The 13,893-nt window shown below is 36.8% G+C and overlaps 1 protein-coding gene across 3 annotated transcripts in view; it reads right to left on the reverse strand.

The window, feature by feature from the left end:
* Positions 1-1,678: 1,678 nt before the first annotated feature.
* RALA (RAS like proto-oncogene A) overlaps positions 1,679-13,893 on the reverse strand; it is a 28,241-nt gene continuing 16,026 nt past the window's right edge. For all 3 annotated transcript variants that reach the window (XM_084509785.1, XM_084509786.1, XM_084509787.1), the window contains 4 exons: positions 11,165-11,319; positions 9,982-10,190; positions 6,303-6,477; positions 1,679-3,647 (listed from right to left, as the gene is read on the reverse strand). In XM_084509785.1, the coding sequence (XP_084365911.1) occupies positions 3,525-3,647; positions 6,303-6,477; positions 9,982-10,190; positions 11,165-11,278 (621 nt within the window). In that variant the 5' untranslated portion in view covers positions 11,279-11,319 and the 3' untranslated portion in view covers positions 1,679-3,524. The remainder of the gene's footprint in view (positions 3,648-6,302; positions 6,478-9,981; positions 10,191-11,164; positions 11,320-13,893) is intronic.

A 13,893-nucleotide genomic window follows, 5' to 3' on the forward strand; every position in this document is an offset into this window, starting at 1 on the left:
TAGGGAATGTCCTTGCAAACGTTGAAAGGCATAACTGGTTAGGTTCCATGGTTTGGAACCTAATCGCTCCCATCTTGAGTGTTTTTGGTACATTTACAGCTTTACACAGTATTACCAGATCAGTAAGAGAGAGTCAGCAATTGCCTTGCTCAAGGCAGAATGATGCAGGGTAAAACAGGAGTATTCTTCCTCAGTCAACTAGCTAAATTCTGCCTGGGTTGTTTGCATCTGTGTGACAGAATATTACACCCTGCATCTCTGTAACTGTCCCACTGACATCCATAGGCAGCAGATATTTTGCGTATTAAGGGCTCTGGTAGTGTTAAATATTACTGAATGCATATTAATCAAGAGGATGGTAGAAGCAAAGCATTTTTTTCTTAGCAACTTAAGCTTTGGTATTTTTCCATTCTACATGGAAGAAAGAAAAAAAAGGGGGCGGGGGAGAAAGGACCTTAGCGCACAGAGACAAAATGGGCTCTTCTGAATACTGTGCCAGCACCTAAATGGATGGTACCAGTGGTTGGTGAGATCCACCTTAGATAGCTGTGGAAATGAGAAAAGTGTTGACATCTGCCTAGGGTCACACAGACAGCAAATGGTTTGGTATTTTTTTGCATTTCTTTGACAAAGAAGCTTCGAGCAAAAATATTCCAAACTGGTCAATATATTTAGTTCAAATATTAGCTTGAACTCCATTACTAACAGTATCAGTACCTTTCCTACCACTCAGGTTTAGTAAAAAGCTGAAGCTCAAAAAAATATACACAAGGAGAGTTTTTTGTTGTTGTTTTTTTTGTGTGTTTTTTTTTTTTTTTAAAGAGGTGACTCATGAAAGAGTCTTTTATGCAAGTTAAAATCACAACAAGAAATTGTCAAGAGCAAGTCTTGTAAGAAATTCAGTTTTTGCACCTGCTAGTGCATCCATGCGGCTAGAAAAGCCAATGCATGTCTGACAGTAATGGGAGAGAGCTTAGAAATTAAGATGGGCTATTAGCTTTCCCTTTTCAGTTCTCTATTGTTGTAGGCTCAGCCATACCTGCTGATACAGTTCTGGTCCGCTAAATGTATTACATGCCTTCACGTAACACCAGGGGCTCTCTCTGTTGCTCTGCATTTTACATTAGACTATCATCATTTTGCATCCTCTCAGACTCCAGAAGACAATCATTGCAGAGCTTGGTGTCTCAAAGAGGAACCCAAAATTTTCAGTAAGCCTGATTCATGTAATAGAGAAAATAATTCACTCCTGTAGATGAACATTGTGAGAATAATGCTCAGATGCAGATTGTATTTTATTGTTATGATTGCCATTAGAATTTGCAGAGGCTTTATCTGTGACCTCCTCTGATGTTAACAACATCCCTGTGAATGGGAAAGCACTTCCTGCACAAGGGTACTTCAGGATCGCCAAAGAAAGCTGTTGGACACTGCTTTTGTTAAGCTGTGCTCATCAGGAGGCTACAGAAGCCACCAAATAGACCATCGGGTCCTTAGCCAGCATTTTTGAATGTCCCCTGTGTTTTTAAAGCTACAAAGGTATGGAAAAAGCTACAAAGGTATGGAAAAAAATGGAGTTAGAATGAAAATTCAGTATTAGTTTCATACACAATGGAAGGCTGAACTTACAGTGAAGTTATAGCAGATGCTATAGTTATCAATTAACACTGCACAAGTATTTAAAAAAAGTGGAAGTTTATTCATCTTTCAATGGCTCAAATAGCAAATAAAAGGACAGGGTAAGGCATCAGCCAAGACAAGTTTCACGTGTCTGGTGGCTTCATAACACCTCAGTTCCCAGCATACAGGTTCCAAAGCAAAGTCACAATGTTAGTGGTTACACTCCCTGGCTAAATAGACCAAAATGAGTACACAGTAAGATGAGGACTGGCTTATTTGCCATAGTTACATGAGTAACTTTAATTCTGCACTTGGCAGTCTACTAAATGCACATACAAAATTCCTATTGATAAATATTTAACATGACAAATATAACTTCTAAGACTTGAGTCCCTAAAATGTCTGTTAGCATGGAAGTTAAGTATTTGTTACCTAGTTTGCTTGAGCACATTTTAAACTATCAGTTATAGGCTTACACATGTATAAAAAGTATAACAGTTTGTGGAATTGATCTAGCCCGTCTTACCCCAGAGGAGTCCAAAACCCTCAAACGTTCTGGTGTATTTTTAGTTAAGATGCAGCACGCTAACCGTGTGCTATTCTTGCTGTTCTGAAGCAACTGCGGCAGTACGTTTTGTTTGGGGATTTTGGATGCACATGGTAAGTGTTTCTCTATTGCAAAGCATGTTTGATTGTTTAATATCAACATTAACTAGAAAAAGTAGCTACAATGTTCCCCATTTTAAAATCAACATAAACTCGACTAAACAGTACAAAACCTGCAAAGAGCTTCAGCATAACACAGCGTGTTCCCATAGCTGAGTATCAGGAACACACAAAAAAAAATTAACTGATGACACCAGAATTTCCTGGACAACATCTTAACTCAAAATACATTAACGCTACTGAATCATCTCCACTCCACCCTACTCCAGGGAGTTAAAACCCAAGCAACATCTAGACAGAAAACTACTCGCAAAAGGGAAGTTTCAAGGTATCAGCGCGTTAAGTTTTAAACGACCATTCCAGGCATAGATGTGCCATAGCCTTATGACCTCCATCTCAGACGTATTCTGACCATTTAGCTTTAAGATACCATATTGTTTACCAAGCTACAGATGACTGAATATGCTCTGTATTATTCACAATACCAGAGTATGGCACACATTTAAAGAACAGACACTGCTAGCAGACAGCTGGTTAGCAAAACCATTCACGTAACTGCACTCTACAGGGAGGGCAGCCTCGCACCGATGCACAGGGACAGTCTCCATGCAAACAAGTTGAAAATACACCCTTGACTAAGCAACCTGCTATGATTAGGTTTTAAAATTAAGGCATATTCAAATGTTTCAATGTAAAAGATTACATCACTCTTCTAGGTTAATCAGGTAATGCAGAACCACATATAATTTTCCCCAGTATAACTGTTCGCATATACATTATTCTTTTCCGATTTGCATAACTCCATGGCAAAACAACTGCATACCGCTTTGTTAGGTATCACGTTCACAATTGTACTTTTCAAGGCAACAAAAGACAAGATGAAGTGACAATTATCAATGATTAAAAAAATGTATGCTTTACAAGAAACCACAAAGTAGTACTCCCCCCCCTCCCCGTTTACTATTAAAGAAAAGACTGCCTATGAAACACTACATTCAGAAGAAATGTGAGAAGGTAGGCAATTATGAAATGGACTGAACTTTGCTTCTCTTGAAGCCACATCAATTTTTTTCAGTGAATTTGACTTTCAGTGCAGCTCCAATTCATGCTTTTAGTGGTACATTACGATTTCCAACACGTTAGAGTAATTTCAGTCACTTGAGCCTTCAATGGCATGCTTATAAATTATGTTTTTTTTATTAGTATGGTCAGGGTAGGAAAGGAATTCAGGGTTTTGATTATAAAATGCAACATCTTTCTCTGATCCTTTTAGCTAGGCTTTTTCTTTTCTTCTTCCCGTTCTTCTCTTTGCTGTCTTCCATTTTTCTGGCTCTAATTTCTCTCATTAAATCAAAAAACACCTAAAAAAAAAAAAAAAGATGGAAGAATGTAAATGCCAAAACTCTCTCAGATACTTGAGTTAATTTAAGCTATCACTGGTGACAGCCATTCCCGTGGGTTAGGATAAAGTCAATTATACAAAACCAGTTTGAGCAAACAAATAAAAATCCAACAAGTCTTTCATTGGTTTATAAGGCCATGTCCATATAATGCAAATGTGCTTCTTTCATGGTACCATAGTTCCCCTGTCTTCTGGAACTTGCTTATGAATCCTCTCAGACAATTTTCCACATGGGTTGAAACAAGACTCCTATTACTGCCCAGGATTATTTATTTATTTTTATTATCTACATCTCACTGGGGAGACGCAGGGAAATCAGTTTATAATTCAAGTTATATTTCAAGTATTTTTAGTGATGAACTGTAAAGGATGAAGAAGTGCCATAACCAATTCTAGAAGTATATTAATGGTGCAGTAGCACACCCTGAACATTTCATTGCATGTCCCACAATGCAAGTCTAAGCACAAAGTTAGTGCACAAAAATAAATCAGCATTTCCCTTAAAACGAAGTTAACTACTATACAACTATATAAGCTATTTTTTAGAATCTCAACTGCCATATTACTATCTCAAAGTATGCATAAACTTCATTTTCATCAAGTGGTTTAGTAGGAAACAAAAGTGACGAAGTTGGAGACACCAGTAGATTGGTTAAGAGAGAACAGACTGCCAGTTAAAGCTTGTGACAGGGCTGCTTAAAGTTACTTCATTTATTAGAAGAGAAGATCTTGACTTCCAATGGACTGCAGCAAATAAATACTATCTTTATAATCTTACTGTAGCAGTTCAGATGATGACTTTAGCAGTTCTAAAACGTCTCAGAAAAATTCTCTTTGAGATATATATCAGCGGGCTTGGTCTGTTTCAGTGCAATACAGACAGTGCAGGGGCTGAAAAGCTCCTCTACATAGCACGGTAGGATTTTATTTGCAATTACACTAATCTCATATTGATCGCAGCAAAAGCATAAACCTTTATTACACGGGATTAGAGGAAAATCAATGCAACTAAATGTTTCCATCAGGAAATATAGCTGCCTTTAGATTTATAGGTGTGGACTAAGTTACTTGCTTTTACTCAAATCTTTACTAATGGTATGCTGCAACTGGCAACTTGCTTAAGCCTTTACACCGGTGGTACATAACCTACTGAGAAGTGCTCAGTTGCTTACCTTTATTAAAGTAAGCAGAGGCCAACAGTGTTTTTCCCAAAAGAGCAACCCACCATTTTGGAATTTAGAGAAGTACATTTCTTATAGGATACTAACTTAAGTCCACCTAATAAACCATGTAAGTTCAGATGCTCCAAGAAAACAAGGAACTAAGAATACCTGTTTTTTACTAGGGCCAACAAAACCTAATTTATGGACTTTTAAACCTTAACTCTATGTAATTTGCTAATCTTGCCATTATGCCACCTGCTCCAAAAAGAAACTTGGAGCTCTGTAGTAGCCTACCACGTGTCTGCAGAAGCTTGATATATATTTTAATCAATCTGCATAATACTTTTTTCCCACCTGCTAAAGAATGGTGAAGTAGATTTAGAAGATCTGGGAATTTCTACATGACTGAAATAGATGGATGTTAACTGCAATTATGCACCAAAACTAAAAGATCAAGTATTGTTATTACAAAAAAAAAAAAAAAAAAGTCAGAGCTGAACTCAACACATCTGAATTACACTGTATTTAACTGACTTAATGTTCCCTATAGAAAAGCATGAAGTTCTTATTGTAGTACTGAACAAGCCGTTTCTTCAGGGAGACAACTGACAGATGACAACAGCCAAGTTAAAGTCACTGCAGAATAGAACTCCCATTACTGCTGTAATGCTGCAACTGCTCAGATGTAAGCATTTATATTAGAGAATTTTTCAATGTGTGATCAACTGTATCAATAGGTCTGAAAGGAAAGATTAGCACTTTAAACTACTTATTTCTTTTACCATACATCCATTACTTTTGCAGCCTACAGGATTGAGAGTTGTTCTGATTTGTGTTCCAAGAGGTCCTGTCTTTTGAAATTATAGCTGAAATGCTTAATCAATAATTTATCTTCTTGTAGACAAGTATTCTGTGTCTTATTTCATGACCTTCTGAACCAGGCTTTATCCCAAAAAACTCATGAGGCACTTCTAAGGCCATTGAAAGCTTAGAAGGATTCATCTATTCTTCATCAAAGCAACATCCAGCCAAGCACCTAGTTAGATGAGGGTAGAGAAGGTTCCAATCCCTCTCCTACCCACTTTAACTTGATTCCTTGGACAGCTTTCCTCACTGTTGAGAAACAGATTGTCTTTACAGAAAACACAAGGCTAGGCCAAAGTAGCTGCCTCAAGAAATTTTTAAATGAAAAGGGGTCCTGTCTAATGACTTACTCCTTGCAGGTTCAGATAGGATAGACTTGGGACGGCAAACATTTTTACTGTCCTACATGAACTGACCTAGTCATGCACTCATCGCAAGCTACGGGAGAAACATATTTAATTTGAAATTTACACACACACACACACAAAAAGGCTAGAATAACTTGAACACTAAGTATGGCCCATGGAAGAGAGCTATAAAGTAAAAACTGATGGAGAGATTCTTTGCATTATGAGGTGAGTTATTACCTTGTCAACATTAGCTCGTGTTTTTGCGGAAGTTTCCACATAGTTAACATTCCACTGATCAGCTCTGTTTTTTGCTTCCTCTATAGAAACTTGCCTTTTATCTTCCAAATCTGATTTGTTACCAACTAGCAAAAAAGGAACGTTCTCATCTTCTTTTACTCTTAAGATCTGCTCCCTGGAGATAAAAAAAAAATAAAAAATAAAAGGGAAAAAAGAATTAAGTATTTCATGGACTACTATTCTTAGAACACAGACAGAAGAACTCAGACTAAATACTCTTCCATCTTACAATGAAAACCCACTTATTCCTTTTATGAAGCTTATGTAACTGTAAAATCTTAAACCTCATTATGACACTATACACAATGAAGATCAAGACAGATAACTAATCTTCCAGGCAGGAAGGAGGTGAATCAGTAACAGATTAAACAGAGTAGAACAAGATTGGTTTAAGTGAAAATTTACACTAATAAAGTCTTCTTTTTACTAAAGGTGTTACTTGAGAGTCTTTCCCATTACCTTTACGTTACTACTTCCAACTGCAACTTTTGCTCTACCCAGACTTCCGTCTTCCATTCATTTTTTTTTTTCCCAATAAAATGCATGTGCCGTTTAAAGCTGATAAAATTATCTACTTTGGTAGTAAACTGATACAGCACAACAAAAGAAAACCTATTCCTTTGACAAATCTTTCTGAAGTCAATTGCATTCACTCTCTACAGAGAGGTCTTCATTCATTTATAAGCCAATGTATGGATAACAAGCTGCAAATCAGGTTTTTGAGGACAGACCATTACCTCTGTTTGAACCACTAGGATGAAGAGTTTAAAGCTGTAAATAAAACTGAGTACTACAAATGCTTTGGTACATCAACCTTCAAGACTTTAAAAAAAAAAAAAAGAAAGAGGTTTTCTTCTAATTGGAAATGCATTTAAGAGGAAGAACAAAATTTCTCTCTTTTGTCTCAGAGAGTATCAAGTTGTAAGTGAAATTTAGCCCTTTATCATGGAGCAATTTCTGAAAGATAAACAAAAAGCTCAAGGAACCAAATTCCCTTTTCTGGCTGAGGTAAAGCCTATTACCAGATTTTAATGTAGAATGAAGAGAAATTGGAAAGAGTTAATTGATCATCTTGCTAGCTTTGATTTGGTGTATATCAGGTTCCTTCTCCTGTTATAAAATGCTCTGCTTTTTATAGCATGCAGTTTTGTTGAGTTAGCCCTCCAACCCATCCCCTCACTTCAACCTTTGTTTTTTTAAACCAACAAATAAGTCTTCAAGGCACCTTGTAACACACACACATTCCTCTCTCAGGTATAACTGATGCCATATTACTTCCCTCTCTGACAAAGAAGCAAATTTTTTTAACTGTGTTTGCTGATATCCAAAAGTAGTTTGAATAGTCTGTGGATTAGGACAGGTGGATAGATAAGAATTCTGTGCACCACTACAGTATCTGTGCAAATAAGACTTCTAGCTAAAAACTAGATATACTGGCTTGGAATTTAAAACAAACAAACAAAAAATTATCATTAGAGCCACACCAATTCTACTCAAAGCAGGAGCACATTTTATCAAATTGCCTTTCAAATATTTTAAAATGTAGTCTTTGCAGGTCTGCTTTCTACTGAAAAAGTGGCAAAGAGCAGTGGCATTTCAGAGCAAACTGGAAAACCCAAAGACACTAGATAGTAGTAAACAACTCTCCTGTTGGAGTCCTGCCCTTCCAGCAGAGCAAAATTCCATGGAAAAACTAAAACATCCAGATTCTTGTCATTTTCTTTCTGTCTCTAAGTAGTATTATTTCTGGCTGCTCAACAATGCCAAATGTATTGTAACTGTACCTTCAAGAGATACAGGTTACATGGAGCAGAAAGAATGTCATTTTTATGAGATATTTTAGCACTCAGGCTTCGACAATTTGAAAGGCAACTTGAAAGGCACTTTAAAGATTTGGGAGTTTTAATCTCTTCACTGAAGGGACTTTTTCTTCCATTTCTCCTCTTTCAGCATGTATATTGTCAACTCTCACCTTTGCTTAGAAAGGACTTTTTCTAGGTCTGTAGAAGATCACGCACTTTGAAGCATTAACAGGGTTTTGAACAGACTGAAGAGGTCATTTTGCACTCTAGAGCTCAACTATACTAAATAACCCTCCAGAACTGACATACCTAGCAACAACTGGTAATGCACCCCTCTCTCTCTTTAAATATATAAGCACACCCATACACATACTGACACACAAATGAAGAAGTAACAGAAGCGGAAAAGCTCACTTTCTCTCCTCTCCCTATCTTCTTCTCCTTTAGATGTGATATTAAATGTATTCTGATACTTAGGACTAATTAACTAAAACTATGATGATATCTCTAAGAAACCTTATTTCGGTGGGATGCAGATTATCTCTTTTTATATTTGTTTCCTCACTTTTATCTCAAAGATGATCTCCTCTCCTGTTTTGATTACCTTTGAACTGTTAAATTTTTTTTGGTCTTGTCTTTTTTCTTTTTACTATATATAATATAGCAATACGGTATTTTACTGATTTACTTATTTCACTATATATGCATATATGTATAGTGATGACCATTTTAATTTGGCTTTATCTATCAAACAAAATCAAACATTTGTAATATTCTGCTGTCTAACTCCCCACTCAAAACAAGGGTTTTAATGTGTTGAATGTGTGAAGAGAATTCAAAAACAAACAACAACAACAAACTGCTTGTTAAATCCTCATTACAGCAGAAAGATCCAGCCTCTATTTTGCATGTTGCTCCTTAAGTGATATTCTCTCTAACTTTGATGGTAAGGGTTAACCCTATACAGAAGCCACTGACGTTTGCTTTGTAAATTCAAAAACTTACATCAGTATATTTTACAGAGAAGAATTCAGTCCATATAAAACTGGATGGACAGATTTACAGCAGACCTTTACACAAAATGGATAGCTGCTTCAGAATAGTCAAAAATACTTCTCAATTGCTGTTAAAAACACTTTTAAGGTGTAAAATAGTTGTATTGCTTACACTACCCATTTCAGTCTTCCCAGACTACAACGCACATAGATTGCATAGCCTAAGACTTTGCAGACAGACATCACCAGATGCAGATCTAAACAGTTTTCAGATGGAACCTGGTCATGTCATCTTTATAACTATGAAGTAGCCTAGCATATGACAGCTGGACATGCTACAGCTACCTTTTTGCTCTAGGTGGTGTTTCAAAGGTTAAAGAAATGCAACATAATCTGCCATACCAAGCAAGAACTAAAAAAGACACCTCTGGAGAGTATGCGGTATTGCACATACATTATATATATCCATACAGTCAGTAAGCAATTTTTCTCAGATCCATTACTTGGGATAGCACTATGCCTACTCACAAATACTGCTTCTTTGCACTGCAGTGCCAAGCAATAGCGACATTCAAAGGCAGCAGCTTTCTGAATGTTGCTGTGTAGCTGCTTTGTAGCAGTAACCTTTTTGGTATTTAGAAACACAGCAGTAAAGATATCCAAAGTGGTATGCAGATAGCAAAGGCATGGCTAGGCACCTATTGAAAACAATGTGACTACAGTCATCTAACCTGGACCAACATAATGATATTATAGAACAACAAAGAAAGTGATTGTAATTACCTCACTATAATTCAATAACTATCTTGCCTTGTAACTTACCTGAAGTCTGCAGTAGCTGCAAATGATTCCAGCTCTGTAATAGAGAAGACACAAAGAAAGCCTTCTCCACTTCGGAAGTAGTTGTCTCTAATTGCAGCATAGTCCTCCTGCCCTGCTGTGTCTAATATATCAATTTGGACTTCTTCTCCATCCAGAACCACCTTTTTCCTGTAGCTGTCTGCTTTGGTGGGCTCATAATCTTCTACAAACTAGAAACACAATTTTTACTACATAAAAAAAAAAAAATCATGCCTGTACAAAGCAAATGTTTCTATTTGCATATAAGAATAAAACACACATCTTAAAATGTTACAGTAACAAATAAATAAGCTTATGTATTTAGGCTACATGAAGTGCTCACACTATTCAACACAGATGTAACTTTTTTTTATTTATTCAGACATTACAAGGAAATTTTAGAGGTAACTGCAAAACTAAGTGTCTGTTTCTGGTTAACCAGAACATCTGGCTTCATTTCATTATGCTATCAAGCAGTCCTGACTTTAAATATATTTAGTATCAATTTTTAATGGACACTGAAGGCATAACTTATACTTCTTAAACAAAAAGAATGATTTTCACTGACAAAAAAGCAGGGACACAAGAAACAGATTTTTTTTCTTCTCCAACATCAGCGGGGAAAAAAAAAGAAAAATTGGTCATCATTTCAGGCATCAAGCTACTCACCAAACTGAAGAAGCTTTGAGCTATAATATTTACATAAGTTTTAATAGGTCTAGTAAATAATAAAACATACCGTAAAGGAGCAAGTTCCAAAAATGCCATCAATTTGCTCAAAAGTCAATTTATACCTTTACAGGTGTCTCTAAGAGGTCAAATCTGAAATCTCAAAGAATAATAGAATGGTTGGGTTGGAAGGGACCCTTAAGGATTATCCAGTTCCAACCCCCTGCCACGGGCAGGGACACCTCCCACCAGACCAGGTTGCCCAAAGCCCCATCCAGCCTGGCCCTGAACACTTCCAGGGAGGGGGCATCCATGGCTTCTCTGGGCAACCTGTGCCAGCACAAAGATATTTTTATTTTTGCTCAGTTCGATAGCTGGCTTTCATACCACGTCATATACATTTAGACCATTTCAGAAAATAACTGTACCAATTAAATGCTTAAATAACACTGTGTAGCAGACATTCCATGAGATAATTTCTAGCACACATTCTTACCTCATCATACATAAACTGTAGTGTTAAAGCAGATTTTCCTACACCACCACTTCCCACCATGATGACTTTGTGCAAAGCCAATGAATTCTGCCCTTTAGGCTTATTTGCTGCCATCTTTGGATTGTGGAAAATTTGCAGGTATAAAATGAAAAAACCTAGAAGAAAAAAATACATCTTCATTTGTTTTCTTTTCTCCCTCCCATATACACTGCTTAAAATTGATCCATTTCAAATCCCTGCATAGTTAAGGGCTTAAATTTGAGTTCTGTTCCTCAAAAAAGCAGTGAGCTTTTTTACTGTGGAAAACATCTCACAAATTATAACAAATCCATCTTTTTTTTTTTTTTTTTTTTTTGTGGCATGAGCGAAGAAAGCATTCACCATTTGGAATGGGCACAGGTGGGTTCACAGCATCCAACAGCAATTAGGGAAAATGATTTACATTTTGGTACGTAATGTTTTCTTTTAGAGACATGGTACTTGTTGCGAACTCTTGTTAGTTTACTAAGCAAGAACTGAAGAAGTAAACCACATTGAGTCAACATCACACAAGAAAACATGAGATATGACAGCTGCAAGGGAAAGAAAACAGACGTTTGAAGGAATTTCCAGCTTAAGCAGAAGGCACCAAGACACAACAGCAAGGGTTGGTTAGTGTACTTTTTTTTTCCAGAGAAAATCAGGCACATGTGTCATTTAAATCCTAAAATGAATCAGCTTCAGCAAGTCAATCTGAAAATCAAAAGAACAATCTGGTTAAGGCAGAGTGGAACGACTCAGCTTGCCTTTGTAGACTAAAAACACAGTTACCCACTGTGCTTGGAATAGTTGTCCTAGTCCCACAGCTACTTGCTCAAACACAAATCTCTGCACCTCAGTAAAACCAAAGGGCTCTGTGACAGGTCATTCACATACACTGTAATGTGTGCGCGCACGTGTACAAAAATAACAATCCCATTAGCCTTAAAAAAAAATAAAATAAATCAGTTTTAGCAGAGCTCCAACTATTATCATCCTACATCATCATTTAATTCCCTGCTTATCCCAACAATATTACTACTGTATTTCTGTTTAATGGAAGACAGAACTTTTTGTCTTAAAACAGGGGAAACTCACTGCACAGATTCGTAAGAATGCTTAAATTTTCTCCAGGATCTCCCTCCTCCATATATTAAGGTCAAAACTAGCTCTGATATCCAAAACGCACAATGACTTCTCCATTACAGAGGGTATAAACACAAGAGACATCTACAGCAGCAACTAAGAACCAAACATAACCTGGATTTTGCCAATCAGAAAGCTCTGAAAGAAGACAGTCACATGACAACATCATCTGGTTTTATACTACCAGATAACAACACAGCATAGGAACAAGATACCATTACCTCATTACCTTTAGCCATCATGATCATCTGACAATCTCACGCTAAAATTACATCCTCCTGCATAATGAATCACCACTGTGTGCAGTTTAAACAACAGGAACATCAAGCATGACAGTTCTTTAAAAACTTGTATCAAAGTCCCTAGCTCAGGACGTGCACTATGATTTGTTAGCAGTGAGGCAGTTATCTGTAAATGCATGCTGACTGAAGCTTTGTTAGAGACTAACCCAATCCTTCTTGGAATTAAAACTCAAAAAAAAAAAAAAAAAAAATTAGAAAAGGAAGAAGAAACCTACATGAGAAACTCTCTGGATCACATCAATAACACTACCCATTACGCTGTCAAAGAATCCTGAAAATGCAATTGAATATTAAGTGGCTTAAATTGTTTCTCCCAGAAAGGTTATCTAAGTGAAACGAGCATGAGTAAGCTGCCGTACTAATTACAGACATATAGCAGAGAAATAACTAACATTACGTTATAAAGTCTTTTAAGGAGGAGACAGACCAAGTAGCAGAGAACAAAACACATTTTGGTTTTGGCCATTATGGCTTTAAAAGAACCATAGCTTTATTTTTACTTAAGAGGGAGTACGAGAACATGAAAATATCTCTTAGCTGTGTGTACACTTTCAACCTGCTACACCACATTTTGAACTACTCCACGTTGTTTTGCTTTGCACTTGTCTCTTAGGAGAATAAATGTATACTGAAAGTCACACTTACTAGGTTTTTAATATGTATTTCAGACAAGTACTATGAAGTAGCATTCCTCCGAAATCCAGTTATCAACTGAGAACAGCTCAGTTTGACAAGTTTAGATTACAATGCATACTCTCAGAAGCACAGATACCAGAGCACGAGGATACACAGATAGGGTCTGTATTAATCTTACTAAGCAAGGAAATAGCATTCTTCTACAAGAACCCCAATACTGCAGCAAATTCAAACGAATTCAGCAGGATCTCTGTCAGGTGTGTTTCTGCAAAGTCAATACTACAATTTGTGAAAATGTTCAGATACGTAAGAGTCACGTTTCACTGTAATATTTGTTGTAAATTAACCTACAGTCCCTAGGTAGATTGAGCAATGGGAATATTCCCCTCCTACCAGAAGCTTCAATTGAACTGGGAGGATCCCAGGGTAGGTAAGAGAAGCTGCCACTTTTTGAACTTTGTGCAACAGTTGACAAAAAACTCGGAAAGCATAACACTGATGTCCAAACAGAAAGACCTTTATAAACACTCAAGTTAATGAAGATGCTCCTTTTAACTGAATACTCTTTTAACCAGGAAGAATCTCTGGCAGACAATCATTTTCAGAAGCCTTGATAACATCTCTTCA

This window comes from Aythya ferina (genome assembly GCF_964211825.1).
Source record: "Aythya ferina genome assembly, chromosome: 2".
Taxonomy (NCBI): Eukaryota; Metazoa; Chordata; class Aves; order Anseriformes; family Anatidae; genus Aythya; species Aythya ferina.